The sequence below is a fragment of the Tachyglossus aculeatus genome, chromosome 6 (genome assembly GCF_015852505.1).
Source record: "Tachyglossus aculeatus isolate mTacAcu1 chromosome 6, mTacAcu1.pri, whole genome shotgun sequence".
Taxonomy (NCBI): domain Eukaryota; kingdom Metazoa; phylum Chordata; class Mammalia; order Monotremata; family Tachyglossidae; genus Tachyglossus; species Tachyglossus aculeatus.
This window is the reverse complement of record NC_052071.1, coordinates 60,218,755-60,244,332: the sequence shown is the minus strand read 5'-3', so window position 1 is coordinate 60,244,332 and position 25,578 is coordinate 60,218,755. Positions and strand designations below refer to the sequence as shown.

The 25,578-nt window shown below is 57.0% G+C and overlaps 1 protein-coding gene across 1 annotated transcript in view; it reads right to left on the bottom strand.

Moving 5' to 3' along the window:
• BRWD3 (bromodomain and WD repeat domain containing 3) overlaps positions 1-25,578 on the bottom strand; it is a 62,034-nt gene that overhangs the window by 17,694 nt on the left and 18,762 nt on the right. The window contains 19 exon segments of the mRNA XM_038747792.1: positions 174-281; positions 1,757-1,879; positions 3,374-3,551; positions 3,995-4,071; positions 6,919-7,068; positions 7,556-7,649; positions 7,902-8,088; positions 8,599-8,775; positions 9,333-9,558; positions 9,839-9,967; positions 11,084-11,218; positions 13,513-13,666; positions 13,903-14,007; positions 15,592-15,632; positions 17,100-17,200; positions 18,205-18,275; positions 18,558-18,658; positions 20,149-20,370; positions 23,065-23,225. Coding sequence (XP_038603720.1) covers positions 174-281; positions 1,757-1,879; positions 3,374-3,551; positions 3,995-4,071; positions 6,919-7,068; positions 7,556-7,649; positions 7,902-8,088; positions 8,599-8,775; positions 9,333-9,558; positions 9,839-9,967; positions 11,084-11,218; positions 13,513-13,666; positions 13,903-14,007; positions 15,592-15,632; positions 17,100-17,200; positions 18,205-18,275; positions 18,558-18,658; positions 20,149-20,370; positions 23,065-23,225 — 2,540 coding nt within the window.

Here is a 25,578-nt window from a genome sequence, read left to right as displayed (position 1 = left end):
GCTCTGCACACGGTAAGTGATCAATAAACGTGATCGACCAATTGGAGCGTCAGCCGGCCCAGTGCTCCACGTCCTATTGCCGGGCCTGTGGCAGTGCCCTCGGAGTTGGCGGCGTGACGCTGAAGTCCGGGAGGCCGATTCCCTCCCTACACCCCCGTCCCTGGGACCCTCACCCTGAGATCCATTTTGTTCCACGGCTGCTTCTGCAGGTTCACACTGTAGATCTTGGCCTTCCTGACGGCCCGCACGTAAGCTTCGTGGCCTTGCCTGAAATAGATGAGCTGCGGGGAAGAGGAGATCGGAAGGCATCAGGCCCTGGGACCTCGTCTGCTCCCATCCAAACGAGTCCATGCAAAAGCTTCTGCCTCCACCTCTGCCCCGGATGTCGAAAACCAGGGATTTTGTCTGTTCATTGTTATATTGTACTCTCCCAAACCTTTACTGCAATGCTCTGCGCAAAGTAAGCGCTCGATTGAATGAACGAATGGTTCGCTTCAAACAAAGGTCTCCCACATGACAATACAGTCGGCCCCTAGACAATAAGCTTGTTGCGGGCAGGGAAACATGTTTTCCAACTCTGTTATATTGTCCTCTCCCAACCTCTTAGTACAGTGCTCTGCATACAGTGAGCGCTCAATAAATATCACTGATTGACTAATTGATTGATTGAAGTGCCCTGGTCCACGAAGCTCAACCGTGACAGCACTTAATGTACATTTCTCTAAATTTATTTGTACTGATGTCTGTCTCCCCCTACTTGGAAAAGCAGCATGGCTCAGTGGAAAGAGCACAGGCTTTGGAGTCAGACGTCATGGGTTCAAATCCAGGCTCTGCCAACTGTCAGCTGTGTGACTTCGGGCAAGTCACAACTTCTCTGGGCCTCAGTTACCTCATCTGTAAAATGAGGATTAAAACTGTGAGCCCCCCCCAGGACAACCTGATCACCTTGTAACCTCCCCAGCGCTTAGAACTGTGCTTTGCACATAGTAAGTGCTTAACAAATACCATCATCATCATTATTATTATTACTTTAGACTGTAAGCTTGTTGTGCGCAGGGAATGTCACTGTTTATTATTCTATACTTTCCCAAGTGCTTAGTACAGTGCTCTACACACAGTAAACACCCAATACACCCGAATGTTGTATTTATAACATATATAATGTATATAGATATGTATATATGTTTGTACGTATTTATTACTCTGTTTTATTTGTACATATTTATTTTACTTATTTTATTTTGTTAATATGTTTTGTTCTCTGTCTCCCCCTTCTAGACTGTGAGCCCACTGTTGGGTAGGGACCGTCTCTATAGGTTGCCAACTTGTACTTCCCAAGTGCTTAGTACAGTGCTCTGCACACAGTAAGCGCTCAATAAATACGATAGAATGAATGAATGAATGGAATATAATGTATAATAAATACAACTGACTGTGGTATCTACTAAGCACTCCCTACGGGACAACCACTGTTCTAGGACCTGGGGTGGATGCAATATAAGGGGTTGGGGGGTCACTGGGCAAGTTAGGGAGAGAAATCTGTCGGCGCTTAGAACAGTGCTTTGCACATAGTAAGCGCTTAATAAATGCCATTAAAAAAAAATAAAAAATTTTAAAAAAAAGTGGGGAGACTGAGGATGGAGGGGAGGAATGGAGGGAGCAGGGCGGGGAGGAGGAGGCGGACACAAACACACGAATACACACACGTGCGCGCGCGTGCCCTGCCCCCAGAGCCGGCCAGGGCCTCCGTCATTACCTCATCACCCATCTGCGGGACAAAGGGGGAACGGCGAGGGATGGTGTCCAGGATCCATTGGGGGGCAAACCAGTCCTCGCGGGGGGCCCCCTCCCCTTCGGCAGCGAGCAGCCCGCCCGGCTTCTGCAAGACAGCAAGGGACCGTGACAGCCAGGCCGCGGGGGGTGGGGGGACCCGGGAAGGGAGGGAGGGGTCCGCCCCTGACCTGACCTCACGCCCGCATCAAACCGGAAAAGTCCCTGCCCGTCCCACTCGGAGCGTCCACTGGGCCCGGCGGAGCCACTCGGATCAAGGAGAATCCTGACCCGTCGGCAGGGAACCTCGCCCACGGCCGGGCAGACGTCGGCCGGCGGGAGGACTGGGACGAGGCGCCCGTGGGGTTCTGGCTGCCCCCGCCCCGAGAGCTCAAACCCAACGGGCCGCGTGGTTCCTGTAGTCGAAACAGCGTGTGCCCGGGGATCACCTAGGGGAAGTCTACCAGCCGGGCACATGGGTCCGTTTCAAGCCCGCTACGCGCGGACCTGTCACGGTAACCAGACTTGCCGTGACGGAGCCTGCTCCCCCGCCGAACGCCAGGGGAGAAACGCAAAAATCTCACAAAAATCCAACGCTCCCAGGACAGGGGCATCACGTCTACCGGGAATATGGGAAAAAGCTCTGCATCTCCAAGTTGGCTTTGGGAGGGTTGGGGGAGAAGAGAAGCACAAAGGGGGGAAGAGAATCTGGAGATCTGTGTGTGTGTAAGCTCTCTGTGGACAAGGAGCCCGTCATTTTGATTCTGTGCTGTCTGTATTTACAGCTGGGTTCAGTGCAGTATACTAAGAAATGCTGCTTCTAGACTGTGAGCCCACTGTTGGATAGGGATCGACTCTATACGTTGCCAACTTGTACTTCCCAAGGGCTTAGTACAGTGCTCTGCACACAGTAAGCGCTCAATAAATACGACTGATTGATTACTACAGAATGCACATGTGTGTGCACACGTGTACACACTCACTCTCTCTCAGTCTCTGTTTCTCTCTCACCCTGTACTTGGCTTCCTGGTGCTTGTACAGGCCTATTTACAGATGGTCTTCAGTTGCTCAAGTCTCCATTTCCCAACCCCACGCCCCAAAGGACGTGATGGGAGACGCCTCAGAGCACCTGGGATGGCCCACCTCAGAGAGGCTCAGACCCTTCCTCCTCCAGATCAAAGTTTCCCTCGGTTGGCACCATTACAGAAGGGCAGTGGTGAGGACAGGGGAGAGACATAATCAAGGGGGTCGACGGGAAAGAGATTTCGCCGCCTACGAAAATCTCTTGAGCAGACCCGAGTAAACACTTCCACCAAAAAGAAGCGATTTAAGGCACATTTTCAGGGTTTCCTGTAATCGGAGCGGGATGAAGACTCAGATGAAAATGTTGACGAAAAGGACAACCGCGCATGCCGTGGGGGAACAACGACAGATCATCTTCAGGAGCCCAGTGAGTGCGACGGGCCTCGATGTGGGTTTTCGCTTCTCCGGTCGGCCACTCGCAGCCAAACCCAAGCCCGGGGGCTGCCCCGGGCACGTGGTGGGGAAATCTGCCCAGAGACGGCACTCTGACGCCACTTTCCCTCCCGCCAAACCTCCAGACCTTTCTCCGAGTGGCCTTGGGCCTCTTCCGCTTCTCTTCTGGCGACCTGGGCTCCTTCCCGTTCTCGTCCTCGGAGCTGCTGCAGATCTTGCGGGCCGCCTGTCGGGTCTGCCTCTTGGGGGGCTGCAGGTTAATGCCCGCGTCCGCGGTCCAGTCGGAATATTCGCTCGACGAGTCACTGCGAGCCGGATGGCGAGGGGCTCAGTCCGCCGGCGCCGGGGTGAGCGCTGCCCCGGAGCCACCGTCCCCGCCGCCGCCCCCGGACCCTGCTGGCTTCCTCGGGGTGACCACGGCCACCTCAAGCCACGAATGCCGCTTCAGGGAGCTGAGGGCGTGGGGTCGGGACGCCTGGCTCTCTGCCACCCTACAACTCCCGAACTAAGAGGTCCCGGGAGCTTCCCATCTGGGTTCCGGCTCCCGATGCCCGACAGTCGTCAGGGGCTGCTCCCTGGCACGGGGCAGGGACCAGCCTGGACTGGGGCCACCCGCTTCCCTGGGACACACGATGCAAGTTTCTGCCTTGCCTAGTCTTGCCCTCCCGGGGTCCACAACGAAGCAGAGGGTATGAGGAGGGAGGTGGGCACAGAGGGGGCACAGAGAGGAGACAGCGCTACAACCAACCTGGAGGAGCTGTCGCTCTGCCACTCGGCCACGGCTTCATCGACCGACACGTCGCTGGTGCCCACCGTCTGGTCTTCCTGCGTGGCAGAAAAAGAAGTGCCAAAAAAAAAAGTGGCAGTTGAAGGGTTACTTGAGCCGCTTCAGTCTCTCCGCCCTGCCGCCTCCAGGGAAGCATTGTGAACACTCCCCCAACACCCTGTAGTCCTCATTCGTTTGTTCATTCGTATTTTTTAAGCGTATTTTTTTTGTGAGAAGCAGCGTGGCTCAGTGGAAAGAGCCCGGGCTTTGGAGTCAGAGGTCGTGGGTTCAAATCCCGGAATTGTCAGCTGTGTGACTTTGGGCAAGGCGCTTAATTTCTCTGTGCCTCAGTTCCCTCATCTGTAAAATGACTGTGAGCCCCCTATGGGACAACCTTATCACCTTGTAACCTCCCCAGCGCTTAGAACAGCGCTTAGAATAAGCGCTATGTTGCCAACTTGTACTTCCCAAGCGCTTAGTACAGTGCTCTGCACACAGTAAGCGCTCAATAAATACGATTGATGATGAGCAAGCGCTTAATAAATGCCATTTAAAAAAAAAGCGCTTACTGTGGGCGGAGCACTGTACTAGACGCTTGGGAAATACAACACTAAACAGTGACATTCCCTGCCCACAACCAGCTCACAGTCTCTGAGGGGAGATGGATGTCAATACAAATAAATAAAATTACAGCTATATACGTAAGTGCTGTTGAGCTGGGGGTGGGGGAAGCAATCTGCCTGACCATATAATAATAATGGAATTTATTAAGCGCTATGTGCAAAGCACTGTTCTAAGCACTGATGCCACCACCCACAGGTGGGACCACACGCTACCACATGCCACAGTCGTTCCTCTCCAAGCCGCACAGGATTTCGCTACACCCTTCTTGCTGCTGGCTCTCTGAGAGCCCCAGGAAGGCCTCGCCCAATCCATCCATCAATTAAGGGTATTTTTTCAGCTCTTATTCTGTACTAAGTGCCTAGGAAGAGCACAGCGGAATGAGGAGACACGAACCCTGCCCTTGAGGAGCTGACAATTAGCAAGGGAAGTAGAGGGAAGCACCCCGAGAGTGACGGCGGCAGGGAGGGTGAGGTGGAGGAGGAGGGGCAGGGCTGAGAGGATCCACGCGATAAGGTGGCAAGGAAGTACTGAAGTGAAGCAGCTTCTTAGGAGAAGCAGCGTGGCTCAGTGGAAAGAGCCCGGGCTTTGGAGTCAGAGGTCATGGGTTCTAATCCCGGCTCCGCCAACTGTCAGCTGTGTGACTTTGGGCAAGTCACTTATCTTCTCTGTGCCTCAGTTACCTCACCTGTAAAATGGGAATTAAGACTGTGAGCCTCCCCAAAAAGTGGCAGTTGAAGGGTTACTAGGGCGTGGAGAGGTTATTTCCCCCTTCTAGACTGTGAGCCCGTTGTTGGGTAGGTAACGCCCCTATATGTTGCTGACTTGTACTTCCCAAGCGCTTAGTACAGTGTTCTGCACACAGTAAGCGCTCAATAAATACGACTGAATGAATGAATGAGGAGGCATAGGTTTAGGAGGGCTTTGGAGATGGGGAGAGCAGAGGGCTGTTGGATACGAAGAGGAAGGGAGCTCCAAGCCATAGGGAGGGAGTGGGCGAGAGGTTGTTGGCAAGACAGATGAGTTTAAGGCCCGATAACGAGGTTGGCTTGAGAGGAGCCAAGTGAGCTAGTTGGGCTGAAGAGGAAGAGGAGCCAGGGAGCCGACTGGGAGCGGTAAAGCCCATGGTGAAGACTTTCCGTTGGACGAGGAGATGGACGGGCAGTCACTTGGAGGCTTTACCGGAGATACGGACTGAATGATGTTTTCGAACAATGGCTTGGGCAGCAGACTGAAGCACGGACTGGAGAGGCGAGAGGCGGGAGGCTAGCAAGGCCTGATGCGGTAATCGAAGCGGGAGAGGGTAAGTGCTCAGATCAGTGTGGTAGTGGTTTGGATGGAGAGGAAAAGGGCAGAGTCAAGGGATGCCGTGAAGGTGGAACCTATGGGATTCGGTCACAGACCGAATAGGCAGGTGGGCAGAGAGAAACGAGTCATAACGCCAAGGTTGTAAGCTTGTGAGGCAAAAAAGTTGGTGGTGGTGAGAAAGCTGGGGGAGGAGGAGAGGGTTTGGGAACCTGTCTGAATTCCCTCTGGAAAGGGTAAGTTCCTTATGGGCAGGGATTGGGTCTACCAATTTTACTGTATTGTAGAGAAGCAGTGTGGCCTAATAGCTAGGGCCCAGGCCTGGGAGTCGGAAGGACCTACTTGTCCGCCACTTGTCTGCTCTGTGACCTTGGGAAAGTCTCTTCACTTCTCTGGGCCTCAGTTACGTCACCTGTCAAATGGGGATTAAGCCTGTGAGCCCTGTTTGGGACAGGTACTGTGTCCAACCTGATTAGCTTGGATCTACCCCAGCGCTTAGTACAGAGCCAGGCACATAGGAAGCGTTGAAGCTCCTAGTGCAATGCTCTGCACAGAGTAAGCCCCCAATAAGCACTGAATCGCTTCTGATCCCTCTCTCTCGGAAGATTTCCACCTCCAGTTCTCCAGCTGGGGCATCAGCTCCTTGTGAGCGGGGACGGTGTCTCCTCCTCCTGTTGTCCTCTCCCAGGCGTCTAGGACAGTGCCTGGCACCCGGAGGGCATCTGTCAGGCCCTACCGTTACCACGACAACCCCCTTCGCCAGCCAACCAGGTTGCTAGGGCCCCGGCCGGCCCAGCCGGACTCACTCCTCTAGACTGTAAGCTCCCCGTGGGCACGGAATGTGTCTGTTGTACTCTCTCAAGCGCTGAGTACAATGCACAGTAAGCGCTCAAATACTCTGACTGATTGACGAGGGAAGGGCCTGCGAGAGCGCAAGGCCTGACCCCACCCCGGAGAGGACCCCGGCCCGGCAGGCTGACCTCCGAGGAGCTGTCCGAGTCGTCCTGAGCGCCGGGGCTCTGGCCGGCTGCCTGCTGGCTGTGCTCGATGGTGGAGCGGGTCTGGTACGTGTGCTGGCGCTTGCGCTGGGTTCTACGTAGGGAGCGCCCGCTGCCAGGCTGGTACTCGCTCTGCGTGATTTGGGGGGGGGCGGGGGAGGTGGTGGGGGAGGAGGCCGGGAGGGGGAGGATGGAGAAGAAGAAGGGGAAAAAGGAGGAGGAAGGGGAGGTTAAACAAGCAAAGCCAGAGAGAAGGCAATTCCCAGCCAATCAGCACCCGGGAGCGGGAAGCCGATGACCAGACACTGCTGGGCTTGGGCAGCACCGCCTTTCCAGCGCCTAGAACAGTGCTTTGTACATAGTAAGCGCTTAACAAACACCATCATTATTATTATTATTGAAGCGACACCAAGATGGTTAGCGGGACGACGCCTGACCCGCACCCACCCGCCCACCGCCAGGATGATGGCGACCCGGCCCCGACACCCCCCCGACAAGCTGCCCACCACCAGGATGACGGAGTCCCTGCTCTGACCCTCACCCTCCACTTGGGAGTACAGAGCCCCCAGCACTGGCACCGATCCCTGTGCCCCGTGGCAACGTCCTCACCGATCCTCACCCTCTGGGTGACGTGACAGGGTTTCCTCTTCTTCTCGACGGTGTACAGACTCACTTCTACGTCCCCCTTGGCGGCCCGGCGCTCCTCCTGGACCCTAGTCACCAACCGGCGGGGTCAGCGCTCGCCCCGGAGCCGAGTGGCGCCCGGCCAGAGGGCCCACTCGGGGGGAGTCGGCGGTCAGGGTGGAGCACGGCCCCCCAGTTCCACCCAGGGCCCGTGTTGGCGGTCCTCTCGCCAAGACGAGGACTGGAGGGGGAAGGGAGGGTGTGACTCTCCAATCACACACACGCACTGGCTGACATCCTCCCCCCAGCCCCACCTCGGGCCAGCAAGGGCAAGGACCCACCGGCTGACCCCCGGGTTCAGCTCATTGACCACCACCCGTCGGCTCCAAGCCACGAGGTCCCTCTCGGTGGCGATCTGGCTGCGCGGTGCGTTGTGGTGCATCTGCCGGACGCCCTCGATCTGGCCGCTGCGCCGGAGGCCCACGTTCGGGGGCGATGCCACGTCCGGCCCAGTGGGACCGCGCGGGGCTGCGGAGGCGGCAGGGGCGGTGCTCCCGTCAGGCGCCGGCCTCCCGGCCCCACCCCTGACCCGGCCACCCTGAAGCTGAGGAGAGAGCAGACTTCCCATCGCGAGAATCTGTGGCTCCCTAAGACTTGGAGAAGCTAGGTGAGGCCCACGGCTCTGCTCTGGGCGGGGAGTCTGGGGGCCAGGCCGGCCGGAGCCGGGGTCTCCCGATGGGGCTATCCCCGAGAGGTCCCCGAGGACAAGACTGACCCTCCGGGGATTTGCATCCAAGTCTGCCCTCAGCTGCCTGGGAGTGACTCCAGCCTCTTCCGTGGGTCAGAACAGAGTGGGGAGCTGGGTGACTCCCACGTCCTCTGGACTGGGGTGCGCTGCCCGGAGGCCCGGCCCCTTCAACCGGGCAACCGCCTGGAGCCTCCCCACGTAGCGAGGGTCCAGAAAAGCCACCCACACGCCCGCCCCGCCCCATCCCACCCCGTCCCTGGGAGGCCCGCCTCGGCAGGGCACGCGCTCACCGCTGCTGACAGAGCCCGGTCGGGGTGGGCCGGGGGGAGGGTTCGGAAGGGTCTCCCCTCCGTGAATCAGTCGGAGGTCCTGCTCTCTCTGCAGCTCCCTGATTATTCCATCCAGGATGCTCTCCTCCCGCTCACTCGTCTGCTGACCGATCACCTGCTCCACCACCTCCCCGTTCCCTGGGAGAGAGCACACGCGCCCAACCGCACACACGCATCAGGGCCGGCCCGTCCGCGACACCCCCTAACCCTACCTTGGGACCCCCTCTCTCCCACTCGCAAAGGGAATGGAGCCTTTGAAATTTCACTCTGGGGTTAAACTGGGTCGCAATTCTGAATTTCAATCCATGTCAGGCAGAAACTCCTGACCCTCCCCACCAGCCTCCTCCTCATCCATCCTCGCTCCCCTCCCGTATCACTCCATCTCGTCATCTTCACCTCCGATCCCTCCAATCCCAATCCCTCCAACTCCCTCCTCCCATATCCGACCTGCTGCCCTCTGTATCTTGACAGCCTGACTGAAGATATCCCATCTCTTTCAGGAAGCCTTCCCTGACTAACTTCATCTCCCCACCAGATTTCCCTTCTGCTGTCCCTCCAGCCCCAGCCGGTTCCCCGACACCGTTGCGGCTATCGCAGTTCTGAATGAACGACGGCCGACTGGCCTCAGGTCCCCGGCCGTCCTCCACCCGGCCCGTGTCCCGGCCCCGGGGAGGGTCACCGGGCCCTGCATGTACCATTTGCCACGTATCCCAGCTGGGGGATCAGCTGCTCCTCCTTGCAGTTCTCGCGGCCGGGCACGAGCCGCTGGAAGCGCGGGGGGTGGGGGTTCCCGTCCACGTCTACCAGGAACGGCGGGGGCATAAGGTGGGGCGCCTGCTGGGTCTGCTCGTCCAGCACGTAGTTGTTGCTGTCCCGGATCAGGGGCCGGTAGTCGGTGTGGAAGAACATCTGGTCTGGAATCTGCCAGGCCAAAGGTGGAGAGTTTGGGAAGCCGCGAGGGGGGCCGTCACACCCAACTCCGCCCCGCTCCTCGGCCTGCTTCCCGGCAAGGATGGAGAGAAGCCATCGCGAAGAAGCTCTGGTTCTGTTCCCTTCTCCATGCTCACCTTCCTCCTCGGCAGCAGAGGAAGTCGATGGGCACCAGAGAACGGAGTGGCAAGGACACACACACACTCACACTGCACACTCCGCCAAACACAGTCTTTGCCCCGTGGGCGCCGAGCTACCCGAGGGCACCGACCTTCTCGTAGTACTGACTGCACCCAAAACCGAAGAGCAGCAGGTGTCCGTGAGAATCCGTGCAGGCGAAATGCTGTCCGTCCGGAGAGAACTTACAGTCGAACACGGCCCCGTGGCCTTGGCCCTCGATCTGAAAGCCAGACGGGGCCTGGTCTGCTGAGGGCCTACTCCAGCAATTCAATCGTATTGACTGAGCGTTTACTGTGTGCAGAGCGCTGTACTAAGCGCTTGGAAAATACGATTCAGCAACACATAGAGACAATTCCTGCCCACAGCGGGTGCAATGGGAGCTCCTCAAATTGAGGAGGGGCAGGCCTGGTCCCTCTAGCCGGGGTCAAAGGAGGTAGGGAAGGGGCCGCCTCCCCTGCACAGAACGAAGCTGGGTGGAGAGCAGGCGGGCTTTGGTCACCTGTCATTGGGCTGAAGACCTGCCCCCAATGCCATGGAGGGGTGTCCAGGAGGGTACCCCCCCTCCGACCACTGGCCCTGTTCCCAGCAGACCCTTGGGATGCCCAGCCCACACAGACCCGGGGCGATGGCGCTCATGCCAGGCCCGGCCCTGCTGCCCACGAGCCGCCTCTGCCCCGGGGAGGTGGGCAGTGGGACGCAATGCCCCGAGTGAGAGGGGCTTCCTGCTGCTCTACCCCACTCTGTCCACCCTGCATCTCACCATGCCAGCCCCTATGGGAGGCCCCCGACTCCATCGTCCCAGAGCATGTGTCCCTGCTGACTCCGTGCCCAGGACACCACTCCCCACGTCCGGTCCTCTGGTCTCCTGAGGTTCTACGGGCCAGGCCACCCCTCTCCCTGCTGGCCCTCCAGTCCCCGCAGACTCCTGTCATTCCCTCCCCGCCCTCCTCCCGTTTCTCATCAGGGGAGCGGGCACGGTGGAGTGCAAGGGCGCGGAAGCCGGAGGCCCCGAGCCCTGCCCCCGATCTGCCCACTGGGTGACCGTGGGCAGGCCACCTGGTCCCTCTGCAAAATGGGAATAATGATACTGGCCTTCCTATCTGACACCCAGGATTGTCAGGAGGGCAAAAGCGAGATGGGGAACACCAGGCGCTCGGGGAACAAAAGCACCCTACAAAAGCCAAAGCGATAGCGCTTCCGCTGGTTACGGGCCACTGCCCGCTGGCTACAGCGCAGGCCTGCTGGTTCAACGGCCCCCGTGGGGCCTCCCAAGTGCTCGGGCCATGGTCGGGAAAATGACCCGAACGGACAGGCGGACGGAGGCACGATGCCTCACCATGTTAAAGTAATTGCGGATCTTGGTTCCCTTGTCCAGGTCCCAGACGAAGATGTTCCCGTCGTGGCCGGCCGAGAGGAGGATCCTGGGGTCGAAGGGATGCGCTTCCAAGACGAACACCTCGTCGTCATGGCCCTGGGGAGGGGTGGCGCAGACAGGGGGGGCAGCAATCACTTGATTCATTCATTCGTTCATATTCATTGAGCACTTACTGCGTGTGAAGCACTGTACTAGAGTACAACAGTATTGGGAAAGTACGATATAACAATCAACGGACACATTTCCTGCCCACGACAAGCTCCCGCTGGCCTCTCAGGGTGGGCAGTTCACGTGGTTTCCCCTGGCAGTCGAGGGCCGGCTCCCACCCTCCCTGCCGACTGATAACGGTGGGGGTTCGGGGAGGTCCTCCGGCTGGGGCTACTTAGTGGCCACAGAGGCCCAGAACTGATCATCATCAATCGTATTTATTGGGCGCTTACTATGTGCAGAGCACTGGACTGATGCCCACGGGCGGCAGCCCTCCCCAGCTCCCTGCAACTCCCTGCCAAAAAGCCCCAGCCAACGGCAGCCAGAGCGTCCACGAGGCAACGCACAGAGCCGCAGGCCCGGCTGGGCAGAGCCGTCGCTCGGGGGCAAGGGTCAGATAAGGAATTCTATTTATTTCTATCAAGGCCTGCTTACTTGTTTTGATAATAATAATAGTAATAATAATAATGGCATTTTTTAAGCGCTTACTATGTGCAAAGCACTGGGGAGGTTACAAGGTGATCAGGTTGTCCCACGTGGGGCTCACGGTCTTCATCCCCATTTTACAGATCAGGTAACTGAGGCTCAGAGAAGTTAAGCGACTCGCCCGAAGTCACACAGCTGACAATTGGCAGAGCCGGGATTTGAACCCAAGACCTCGACTCCAAAGCCCGGGCTATATCCACTGAGCCCCGTTGATGTCTGTCTCCCCCCTTCTAGACTGTAAGCCCAGTGTGGGCAGGGATTCATTCATTCATTCAATCGTATTTATTGAGCCCTTACTGTGTGCAGAACACTGTACTAAGCGTTTGGGAAGTACAAGTTGGCAACATATAGAAATGGTCCCTACCCAACAGCGGGCTCACAGTCTAGAAAGGGGAGACAGACAACAAAATATATTAAAAAAATAAAATAGATAGAATAAATGCGTACAAATAAAATAGAGTAATAAATATGTACTAACATATATACATATATATGCCTCTATTTACTGAATCAATCAATCAATCAATCATATTTATTGAGCGCTTACTGTGTGCAGAGCACCGTACTAAGCGCTTGGGAAGCAATAATAATAATAATGGTATTTGTTAAGCGCTTACTATGTGCAAAGCACTGTTCTAAGCGCTGGGGGGGGATACAAGGTGATGAGGTTGTCCCATGTGGGACTCACAGTCTTAATCCCCATTTTCCAGATGAGGTAACTGAGGCTCAGAGAAGTAAAGTGCCTTGCCCAAGGTCACACAGCAGACATGTGGCGGGGCCAGGACTCGAACCCATGACCTCTGACTCCAAAGCCCAGGCTCTTTCCACTGAGCCATGCTGCTTCCCAAGTGGTACTGAATTGTACTTTCCAAGCGCTTAGTACAGTGCTCTGCACACAGTAAGCACTCAATAAATACGAATGAATGAATGAATGAATGAATGAATGAACGACTGCGCCCATGGCTTGGTGCCAGCCCCAATACTAGCCAGCACTACAGCAGTCCGGCAGCCCTCCCCACTCCCTCAGGGCCCTGCTAGAACCCTAACTCCTCCTGAAGCGGCCTGGGACCGTCTCTATACGTTGACAACTTGTACTTCCCAAGCGCTTAGTCCAGTGCTCTGCACACAGTAAGCGCTCAATAAATACAACTGAATGAATGAATGAATGCAGCCAGTCTGCCTCAGAGCCAGGCTAGCTCCGGAGCACAACACCTGGGATCCCATCAATGGGAAGGCCTCCCTCCCCCTCTTGGATGCCTCTGTCCCTCCTTCCCCACAGCACCTGTATATATGTATATATGTTTGTACATATTTATTACTCCATTTATTTTACTTGTACATAATCTATTCTATTTATTTTATTTTGTTAGTATGTTTGGTTTTGTTCTCCGTCTCCCCCTTTTAGACTGTTAGCCCACTGCTGGGTAGGGACTGTCTCTATATGTTGCCAACTTGTACTTCCCAAGAGCTTAGTACAGTGCTCTGCACACAGTAAGCACTCAATAAATACGATTGATTGATTGATTGATTGATCCATCCTCAGGCTCACTGAGCTTCCCGACAAACCAGGGGCCAAAGGGGAGCCGGATGGGAGGAAAATGGAAGGGACAGGGGCGGATGAGAGAGCTGGGGAGGGAAGCCAAGAATTAGAGGAGGGCGGGGGAGAGGGCCCTGACCCCAGAAGATGGCCCACTCACCGACAGCGTGTGCAGGAGCTGCCCCGAGCTGGAGTGCCACACCTTCAGCAGGAAATTGTTGACAGCGGTGATGACCGTCACGTCGCAGCGATCCCACGCCACCATGGTCACCTTCAGCTTGGTCACTTTGTCCTCCCCGGCCGGCCCGCTGCTCCTGGACCAGACAGCGGGATCCCACCCCTGCTTCTGTCCCGCTGCCTCTCGGGTCACGGCGCCTGGCCCCAGCGGGACGGACGGGCCGGGACGGAGGGACCCAACGGGCTGGGGAACGTGCTGGGGTGGGGAGAGGCTCTGCTCGGTCCTGGTCGGCGGACGCCACCCCCCCTCCCACCCCCGGCTGGCCGAGAGCCGTGATCCCGACCCGGCGCCGGCCCTGTGGGCGGCTCTCACCCCGTCATCTTGGTGGCCATGTCGAGCACCGTGCCTCTCCACTCCTGCTGCTGGTATTGCCAGATCCGGGCTGTCCCGTCGCGGCTGCCGCTCACGAAGCGCAGGCTGCGGGGACGGGGGCGGAGAAGGACCTTCCACATCACCCCGTCATTGCCCGGGGATCGCCCGGGACACCGGTTCTCAAGTCCTGACTCTCGCCCCTGGCGCACTGTCAATTCCGCCAGCCTCGCCCTTTGCGCTCCCGGGTACGGGTGTGCCAACTGAGCTATCAGTGACCCATCCTGACCACTCGAGCCACCGCGCTGTGTCCGGGCCCTCCTGCCCATCTCAGTGGAAGCTCTTCGTGGGCCGGGAATGGGTCTCGCGCTTCTGCTGAATGTTCCCAAATGCTCAGTACACTGCTCCTCCCCGCCTTGGTTGCTCAGCAAATACAAGTACTGCTACTACTTGGGTGAACCCAAGGTTTTTTTTTGTTGTTGCTTTTTAATGGTATTTATTAAGCGCTTACTATGTGCCAAGCACTGTTCTGAGCGCTGGGGGGGATCAGGTTGTCCCACGTGGGGCTCACAGTCTTAATCCCCACTTTACAGATGAGGTGACTGAGGCACAGAGAAGTGAAGTGACTTGCCCAAAGTCACACAGCTGACACGTGGCCGAGCCGGGAGTAGAACCCATGACCTCCGGCTCCCGAGCCCATGCACTTTCCACTGAGCCACGCTGCTTCTCTAAGGTTGAGCACCAAAGCCTTCCGAGGGTGGAGAGAGGGAGGGGAGAAGGGGCAGAACGTAGGGAGAGGTAACAAAGTAGCCTGATGTTCTGACAGACCACCCCATCCCGGGTCTACCTGCCCACCCACCCTCGGGAATGACTTCAGGGGCAGGGGGAAGGGAAGTGGAACCCTAATCCCTCCCAAAGTGGCCTGGGATGTCTGCCCCAGAACCAGGATAGCTTCTGAGGTGTCTATGCGGTTGTTTTCAAGGGACATCATCATAATAATGGCATTTATTAAGCGCTTACTATGTGCCAAGCACTGTTCTAAGCGCTGGGGAGGTTACAAGGTGATCAGGTTGTCCCACGGGGGGCTCACAGTCTTCATCCCCATTTTACAGATGAGGTAACTGAGGCACGACAACCTCATCTTGTTGGGGTTTTTTTCCCAATCCCCCTTTTCCAGAACCTGGCTAGATCAGGCCCCCCAGCAGCAATACCGGAGGACGGCGGGCAGGCAGGGAAGAGGAAACCAAGTCAAGGGGAGGCTACACAGCCTAGTGGAAAGACCTCGGGTTTGGGAGTCAGGTGACTCGAGTTCTGGTCCCAGCTCCTCCTCTGGCCTAACCTCTCCGTGCCCCTCGATCTCCTCATCTGTAAAATGGGGATGTGATCGATTGGGAGTCCCGGGTGGGTCAGGGATCGTGTCTGACGTCATAACCTTCTAACCTCCCCAGCACTCGGCACGGGGTGTACAGTCACCCCGGTGCCGTGGTTATTACTGAGGGATTGAAGGGGTGGTGGGAGCAGGGGGGGTCCCCACGGGCTCGCTCCTTCCTCAATCAATAGCCAGCACTCTAGGGAGAGCGTCCGGGCCCAGCCTGCCAGTGGGCCTAGTGGGAGAGAGGGGCGGCTCTCTAGAGCAGTGGCCAAGAGGGCACCCCCACCACGTCCCCACCCGGACCCCGAGAGCCCGCTCACCTGTCTCCGTTGTTACAAAATTGGACCGCGACCACTTTGTCCTGAAAGCCAAGCGAGGGACCCGGTCAGGCCGGGGAAAAGCTCCGGCCAAGCTGGCCCTCGGGGACCGGTGATCCGCAGGGGGCCAGCGGGGGGCCGCCTCCCCAGGGGAGGGGCCGGTGGCGGGGGTGGGGGGTCGGGGAGAGCTCTGCTAGGGGACGTGTGTCGCGCACCCCCACCGTCCCTCCCTGATGGGAGCCGGTCCCTCCATCCTGGTGGACGGAGGAGCAGCGCTAGCTGGCCTCCGAGCCCAGGGGTCCGTGGCCAGGCCTGTCCAGAAACCCTGGGACCCTCTGCCCTTTGGGTAGCCCCCGACTCCAAGTGGAAGGCAGGAATCAGAGGGTCTCTGGGTGATCCTGGAAAATTCCCGGGGATGGGGCAGTCTGGCCACTCGCTGACAACCCCCCGGGCCAACATCTGCAAGATCCACTCTTGGGCTCCACGGAAAACGTGGACGGGAAGTACGGCTGCCTCATCCGGGGACTTTCTGGGCTGGCCTTGGACCCTCCCGGCTTCATCCTGATGCCATTCCCAGGGCCGTAACACTGTCACGTCTGGCTCGCCAGTTGCCCAGCGTGGCCCCGGGGCTGCAGCCCAGTAGCTGTGCCACGTGTGCCGACGGCAGGGAAACCCCTCTGCCCAGGAGAGGGGGATGCTAGGGGGCACTCAGGATGGAGGGGGGCGGAATCGGATGCTTGCCGGAGCACAGCGGCATCCCAGAGACGCCCAGAGGGGCGGCCAAGGGATGCTGGGGGCAGGCGGCCTGGACCGTTCCTCGGCTCCGACAGCTCAGATTCCGTTCCCAGATCGTCTGCGGAGTTCTCGGGAACGAGCGTCCTCAGGGTGAGGCTGTCCGTGTGGCCGAGGGTTCGAGTGGGGAGGTTAAAGGGTCTTCGGTCCGGCTGCTGCCGAAACGATGCTCAAGGGGAGCTCGGGGTTTGGTCAGAGAAACGCCAGGTGGCCAACCAGAAACGAGTCGGCGGTCCTGGCCTCTTCCCGCCCCGGCCCCCGCCCGGCTCCACGAGGACGGTCCCGGGGCTCGGGCCCTGGAGGAGAGGCCCCCCGGGACCCTGCGGCCGGCACAGAGCCAGGGACGGGCCGGGGCCGGGTGGAGCTGGAGGGAGGGGGGCTGGAGGGGCAGCGCCAGGAGTTTCCTGGGAGATGTGGGGGAACTGGCACCCCAGAGAGTTGGATGGGGGGGACACCACTATGACTTTCCATGGAGATGCCGCAACGGCATCCCAAATTGAGGCTGAAGACCTGGGCCAGGAGCCGGGCTGGCGAGTGCGGCAGGGGTCTGGGGAAGCCAGCGGCGGGGAAGGGGAGGCGGCCAGCAGGCTACCGGCTAGGCTCCGGCCCGCCAAACCCTGGCACGTTCTGGAGAGCGTTGGGGGGCACAAAGAACCGTCGCCCACGGAGGACACTCCCTCCCCTCACCGCCGAAATAAGGGTGGGCACCTCCCACTTACCGTGTGCGACTCTAACTCAGCGATCTTCTCTGGGGCCTCTGAGCCCAAGTAATAGACTCGGATCACGTGGTCAGTGCTACCCGTCGCGATGAACATGCCTCCTGAGGGAACGATACGTGTCCGTGAAAGCCCTGCCCCGTCAGCGGAGAGGGGGTCCCACCTGGGGGGTGTCTGTCTCACCAGTGCTCTGCCACGTTTGGCTCGGGACCACCCGGGGCCCGGGTTAGGGGCGCCGGGGCCTCCTGTCCAGGCTCTTCCCGACGGCTGGAAGGGGACCCTCAGGTCGGGAGGAGGGAGGACCTGGGTGGCCCGGGGGCTGGAGGGGCATGACCAGGGAGAGTGCCGGGCAGGCTGGGGTCACCTCCGGGGCCAGAGGGGCAGCACCAGGGCCAGCAGAGACAGTTTCGGGAGCAGAATGCGGGGCAACAAGCAAGAAGGACCAGGAGCAGAGCAGGGGGAGGGACCAGACACAGCGCTGGGTCGAAAGGGCCCCCACCCATGGTGGCCTGTCTCAGCTCTGGTTTATCTGGTCGATCCAGTCCGCGTCTCAGCCGGGCCCCTGGCTCTCTTCCACCCACCTCTTTCCTGCCTGTTGGATTTCCCGGCAGCCAACGGGCCAGGGAAGGAGAACAACTTCAAACCCAAACCCATCCGGATGCTTGCCGGAGCACAGCGGCATCCCAGAGACGCCCAGAGGGAGGGCCACGGGATGCTGGGGGCATCGTTGGAAGCCCCAGAAGAGTCTGGTGGGGAAGGAAGTTTGGCCCCCGTTTGCTGAGGATTATTCATTGACTGGGGTTGCCCCATGCTTCCAGCTGCGGGGGCCTGCTGCTGGAGTGAGCGAGGCGCGGGGACGGCTCCGGGCACCGGATCGCCCGGTACCGTGCCAACCCTCGGCACTAGAACCAACTCCTCTCACCGGCGAGGAGACGGGCTGGGCTAGGGGCTGAGACCTTGCTGGGCACACCTCCACCGACCACCCCCAACCCCGCTAACTCTCAACATACTCAGGGCACTTGCCACGCGAGCTGGTGTCCACGAGCCTAGCCAAACAGACGGGACTTGGGCTCAGCCAGCCGGGGAAACGGTCACTGCCGTCACGTACCGGAACTAAACGATGAGCAGGAGATCTGAACGCCGGGCCTGGATCTCTCGGCAAACTTCACGGGCCGGTCTCTGTTGGGGGGACGTCTCCCATCAGAGGGTCCCGGGGCGGGAGAGGGGGATGGCCCATCAGGGCAGGGGTCTTCCTGGCTCTGCAGCCCAGCGAGGCGGGGGTGGATGACCACCAACTACCTGCCTCCCACACGCTCCGGAAAGGCCGAGGCGGGCTGGCGTGTGGACCCCTCCGCCCCCCATTAGCGGCTGTGGGGAATGTGGGAAGACCCGGGGGGGACATGCAGAAAGACCGGGAGGACACGGGAAAACAGGGGCGATGGAGGCGCCATCCAAACTCACTTGAACTTCATGGTGCTGGCGTGCCACTGCCAGAAGCAGATGGTTCCGTCGGCACCAGTGGAGGTGAGGTACCGCGTCGTGCCTTTCCTCGCTGGGCAAAACTGGGGGTGACAATGATCGAGGTGAGAGGGGGCGAGACCGGGGTCCCCGTCGTGCCACCCTGGCGCCCCGGGGACGGCAGTGCTCCCAAGAAGCCAGAGCCGGGGCCTTCTCAGCTCCCAATCTACTAAGCCTCCGAGTACCCTTAAACACACAACTGCTCCAACTCCACTGCTAAATGGACCCCTGTGGGCAGGGGAGCCATCTGAGAGACTTGCTTGCTTAATGAGAATGGCTGTGGTACTTGTTAAGCGCTTACTATGTACCAAGCACTGTACTAAGCACTGGGGTAGATACAAGGTAATCAGGTCCCCCGTGGGGCTCACGGCCTGAGTACGACGGAGCACAGATATCGAATCCCCATTTTGTAGGTGAGGGAACTGAGGCCCAGAGGAGTTACGTGACTTGCCCAAGGTCACACGGCAGACAAGTGGCAGGGCTGGGATTAGAACCCAGGTTCCCCTAACTCCAGGGCCTGCCACACTGCTTCCCCGGCGTGAGGAGCTACGAAATCAGGGAACGGGAACAGGACTGAAAACGGGAAGTTGAATTCAAAAGAACTATTTCTGGTCTAGAAGACACAACTGTTTGGCAAGTGATGACTTACGGGTGAGAGGGAAGAGGCCAAATGAAGGCGCGCTAAAGAAACTGAGCTACCCACAAAGGTTTAAAAGGACTTTCTTTTTCCTACTACGGCTTGCTGCCCAAATATATCAGCTGCAGGGCATCATCCGAGGGCCCAGAACACTTTCAAACAGTTTTTTTTCCCTTTTCTTCATTAATGGTATCTGCTAAGCACTTGCTAAGTGCCAGGCACTGTACTGAACGCTGAACACGGCCCACATTCCCATTTTACAGAGGAGGGAACTGAAGCGCAGAAGTTAGGCGACTTGCCCAAGGTCACAGCAGACAGATGGTGGAGCCGGGATGAGAACGCAGACCCTTCTGACTCCCAGTCCAGTTCTCTAGTCACTAGACAACTCCGCTCGGAGTACGAGAGAGGTCCTCCGCCTCCCAGACTCGTGGTCTTCCCACTAAGCTCTCCCAACCAAGACTGTGAGTGCGACGCGGGGGCAGGAACTCTCTCCAATCTGCTTATTTTGGATCCATTCCAGCATTTAGCTCGGTTCTTGGCACCGATACTGCAATTATTGTTATTGCTTTTATTCCACTCCCACCCTTCCTCCCACCCTTCCCTCTCAAATCCTCAGTTGGCTCAATGGAAAGAGCCCGGGCTTGGGCATCTGAGGTCAGGGGTTCTAATCCCGGCCCCGCTGGGATTGAGCAGGTCACAACTTCTCCGTGCCTCAGTGACCTCATCTGGAAAACGGGGATGAAGACTGTGAGCCCCGCGTGGGACCATATGATCACCTTGTATCCTCCCCGGCGCCTAGAACAGTGCTTTGCACATAGTAAGCGCTTAACAAATGCCATCATTATGATTATTATTAGAATCGGGACCGAAACCCCGCTCTCCCCACCTGGTCCCCACCTGGATGGAGGTGATGGAGGCGGCGTGGCCCTGCAGCACCGCCACCGGCGCACAGGTCCGGAGACACCACACCCTGACCACCTTGTCGCAGCTGCCCGCGGCGAGGAGCGTGTTCTCGTAGCTGACCGCCAGGTCCGAGATCTCGGCCGAGTGGCCCCGCAGCGTGGACAGCAGGCGCCCGTCGTCCGTGGCCCAGATCTTGACTAGGCAGTCGTCGGAGCCCTGCGGACGGAGGCAGGCTGAGCCCGGGGCCACCCGCGGTGAGGGGGCCCGCTCTCTCTGCCGGCGGCGAGGGGGGTCTCGGGTCAGCGGGGACCGCGGCCGCCCACCTCGAGGCCACGCGCTGACCCGCTCGCTGGGAGCCTCCCTATTCACGCCTACCTCCCGGATGCCAGGGCCTGGAGGCTGCGGCGGGAGCAGAAGCAGTGGCATTCACTGGGCACCCGCTGGGTGTGGGCACCATTCGGGGCACCCGGTAGCACCAAACAAGCAGATAACACATTCCCTGCCCGCAAGGAGCTTCCACTCACACGGGGGAGACGGTCACAAACATCTCTCTCATCATCAATCGCATTTATTGAGCGCTTACTATGTGCAGAGCACTGTACTAGGCGCCTGGGAAGTACATATTGGCAACATATAGAGACAGTCCCTACCCAACAGTGGGCTCACAGTCTAACAGCGGGACTGCCATGCGTGAAGGGTGATGGCATTTTTATTAAGCACTTACTACGGGCAGAGCACTGTCCTAAGCGCTGGGGAGGTTACAAGGTGATCAGGTTGCCCCACGGGGGGCTCACGGTCTTCATCCCCATTTTACAGATGAGGGAACTGAGGCACAGAGAAGTTAAGTGCCACCGGACGCTTCTTCGACGGCGGCTCGCAGCCGCTGTGGGAGTGTGCGACGACCGACGCTGGAGCGGTCGCGGTAGACTTTGTGGGGGAAAATGCTTTAAGCTTTGTGGAATAATAATAATAATGATGATGGCATTTGTTAAGCGCTTACTATGTGAAAAGCACTGTTCTAAGAAAAATGATCCAAGAGCCCAAACCTACCACCGCACAAAACCAAGGCTTCCCACCCGAGACGTTCAAGTTGTCGATAACCTGGATGAGATTATCTCGTCTACAGCATAACACGCTGCCAATAATCAGACTGAGCCCCCTTTTTCCTCTCCTCCTCCCCATCCTCCTGGGGCCCTACCTCTTTTCCCTCCCCACAGCACTTGTACATATTTGTACAGATTTATCACTCTATTTATTTTACTTGTACATATTTACTATTCTATTTATTTTGTTAATGATGCGCATTTAGAGAGAAGCAGTGTGGCTCAGTGGAAAGGGCCCGGGCTTTGGAGTCAGAGGTCACGGGTTCAAATCCCGGCTCCGCCAATTGTCAGCTGTGTGACTTCGGGCAAGTCACTTGACTTCTCTGGGCCTCAGTTCCCTCATCTGTAAAATGGGGATGAAGACTGTGAGTCCCCCGGGGGACAACCTGATCGCCTTGTAACCTTCCCAGTGCTTAGAACAGTGCTTTGCACATAGTAAGAGCTTAATAAATACCATTATTATTATTATTAAGCTTTATTCTATTTGTTCTGACGACTTGACACCTGTCTACATGTTTCCCCCGTCTCCCCCTTCTAGACTGTGAGCCCGCTGTTGGGTAGGGACCGTCTCTATATGTTGCCAACCTGTACTTCCCAAGTGCTTAGTGCAGTGCTTTGCACACAGTAAGCGCTTAATAAATGCCATTATTATTATTATTATTTAGCTTTAATCTATTTGTTCTGACAACTTGACACCTGTCTACATGTTTTCCCCTGTCTCCCCCTTCTCGACTGTGAGCCCGCTGTTGGGTAGGGACCGTCTCTATATTTTGCCAACTTGTACTTCCCAAGTGCTTAGTGCAGTGCTTTGCACATAGTAAGCGCTTAATAAATGCCATTATTATTATTATTTAGCTTTAATCTATTTGTTCTGACGACTTCATCATCATCATCATCATCATCATCATCATCAATCGTATTTATTGAGCGCTTACTGTGTGCAGAGCACTGTACTAAGCGCTTGGGAAGTACAAGTTGGCAACATATAGAGACAGTCCCTATCCAACAGTGGGCTCACAGTCTAAAAGGGGGAGACAGAGAACAAAACCAAACATACTAACAAAATAAAATAAATAGAATAGATAGGTACAAGTAAAATAAATAGAGTAATAAATATGTACAAACATATATACATATATACAGGTGCTGTGGGGAAGGGAAGGAGGTAAGATGGGGGGGATGGAGAGGGGGATGAGGGGGAGAGGAAGGAAGGGGCTCAGTCTGGGAAGGCCTCCTGGAGGAGGTGAGCTCTCAGACACCTGTCTACATGTTTCCCCCGTCTCCCCCTTCTAGACTGTGAGCCCGCTGTTGGGTAGGGACCGTCTCTATATGTTGCCAACTTGGACTTCCCAAGCGCTTAGTACAGTGCTCTGCACAGAGTAAGCACTCAATAAATACGATCGATTGATTGATTGATTGACTTGACACCTGTCTACATGTTTCCCCCCGTCTCCCCCTTCCAGACTGTGAGCCTGCTGTTGGGTAGGGACCGTCTCTATATGTTGCCAACTTGGACTTCCCAAGCGCTTAGTGCAGTGCTCTGCACACGGTAAGCGCTCAATAAATACGACTGAATGAATGAATGAATGAATGAATGAAGAGAAACCAAGACCTGGGCCACCGAGGAAGCTGGCCAGGCAGCCCCCTCTCCACCCCCCGAGAGTCCCCGGCTGCCGCTCCAGGGTGGGTGGGGGTGGCAGTGGGCACCTGGGGCGGGCCAGGCCGCCGGGCCAGACCGGTCCGGGGCCTGAGGGTGGGCGGCGCCCCCTCCCCAGACCCCCCGCCCAGGGCCGGGCCCCTCACTCACAGTAAAGACCCGCCGCCCGCTGCGGTCGAACGCCACGCAGTAGACGGATGACAGGTGGCCCAGAATCCTCTTGTGCATCTTCATGTGCTGGTAGGCAGACGTGGGGAGCATGTGGCTGAAACGGCCGCACCCGGTCAGCTGTCGGGCCGAGGTGATGTTCACTGGAAAAACGGGGGGGCCACAGCTGGCTACTTCTCCAAACAGTGGCAGAGACAGAGAGACAGACAGAGAGAGAGAGAGAACCCACCACCAGCACCTGCAGAAATCAATCAATCAATCAATCGTATTTATTGAGCGCTTACTGTATGCGGAGCACTGTACTAAGCGCTTGGGAAGTCCAAGTTGGCAACATATAGAGACAGTCCCTACCCAACAGTGGGCTCACAGTCTAAAAGGGGGAGAAACTCCTCCCCGCCGGTTTTAAGGCGCTCCATTTGCTCTCGTCCTCCTGCCTGTCTGCTCTCTTGTCCCACTATACTCCAGCTTGCACTCTTCGTCCCTCTCAAGCCAACCTACTCACCCTCGGGGTTCTGGCGGGGTTCTTCTAGACTGGGAGCCCGCTGTTGGGTAGGGACCGTCTCTATATGTTGCCAACTTGTACTTCCCAAGCGCTTAGTAATCAACCAATCAATGGCATTTATTGAGCGCTTACTGTGCGCAGAGCACTGTACTAGGCGCTTGGGAAGTACAAGTTGGCAACATATAGAGACGGTCCCTACCCAACAGTGGGCTCACAGTCTAGAAGGGGGAGACAGAGAACAAAACCAAACATATTAACAAAATAAAATAGAATAGATATGTACAAGTAAAATAAATAAATAAAAAGAGTAATAAATATGTACAAACATATATACATATATACAGGTACATATAGTACAGTGCTCTGCACACAGTAAGCGCTCAATAAATACGAGTGAATGAATGGCAGATCATCATCAATCGTCATCAATCGAATTTATTGAGCGCTTACTGTGTGCAGAGCACTGTACTAAGCTCCTGGGAAGTACAGGTTGGCAACATGTAGAGACAGTCCCTACCCAACAGTGGGCTCACAGTCTAAAAGGGGGAGACAGAGAACAAAACCAAACATACTAACAAAATAAAATAAATAGAATAGATAGGTACAAGTAAAATAAATAAATAGAGTAATAATATGTACAAACATATATACAGGTGCTGTGGGGAAGGGAAGGAGGTAAGATGGTGGGGATGGAGAGGGGGACGAGGGGGAGAGGAAGGAAGGAGCTCAGTCTGGGAAGGCCTCCTGGAGGAGGTGAGCTCTCAGGAGGGCCTTGAAGGGAGGAAGAGAGCTAGCTTGGCGGATGGGCAGAGGGAGGGCATTCCAGGCCTGGGGGATGACGTGGGCCGGGGGTCAATGGTGGGACAGGCGAGAACGAGGTACGGTGAGGAGATTAGCAGCAGAGGAGCGGAGGGTGCGGGGTGGGCTGTAGAAGGAGAGAAGGGAGAGGAGGTAGGCAGATGGGAAAGGGGAGGGAGTTACCTTTCCTCTAAGGCCAACTTACTCACCCTACCTTCATCTCGTCTGTCTCCCCGCCGAACCCCTCGCCCACGTCCTCTCTCTGGCCTGGAACTCCCCCGCCGCCCCCACATCACCTCTGACCATCCTCCACTCTCCACACCTTCCAAGCCCTCCTAAAATCCCATCTCCTCCAAGAGGCCTTCTCCACTAAGCCCACGTTTCCCCTACTCCCTCTCCCTTCTGCATCACCTCTGTGATTGGAAGCAGCGTGGCTCAGTGGAAAGAGCCCGGGCTTTGGAGTCAGAGGTCAGGGGTTCAAATCCCGGCTCCACCAGTTGTCAGCTGTGTGACTTTGGGCAAATCACTTAACTACTCTGCGCCTCAGTTACCTTATCTGTAAAATGGGGATGAAGACTGTGAGCCCCCCGTGGGACAACCTGATCACCTTGTATCCTCCCCAGTGCTTAGAACAGTGCTTTGCACGTAGTAAGCGCTTAATAAATGCCATTATTATTATTATTATTATTATTACCCCTTAAGCAGTTGCTATTCACCAATCAATCAATCGTATTTATTGAGCGCTTACTGTGTGCAGAGCACTGTACTAAGTGCTTGGGAAGTACAAGTTGGCAACATATATACCAGCCCCACAGCACTTAGGTACAGAGCCTTAAACTATGCCATTTCCCTCATCTGTATTTATTTCAGTGTCTGTCTCCCCCTCTAGACCATAAACACTGGATAGGCAGGGATCGTATCCATCGACTCTAATAATTTTGGTATTTGTTAGGCGCTTACTATGTACCGGGCACCGTACCACGTGCCGGGGTGGATACGATCAAATCGGATTGGACACAGTCCCTGTCCCATGTGGGGCTCACGGTCTCAATCCCCAGTTTACAGATGCGACAACTGAGGCCCAGATAAGTGAAGTGACCTCCCTAAGGTCACACAGCAGACAAGTGGCGGAGCTGGGATTAGAACTCAGGACATTCTGACACCCAAGCCCGGGCTCTAGCCACTAGGTCGTGCTG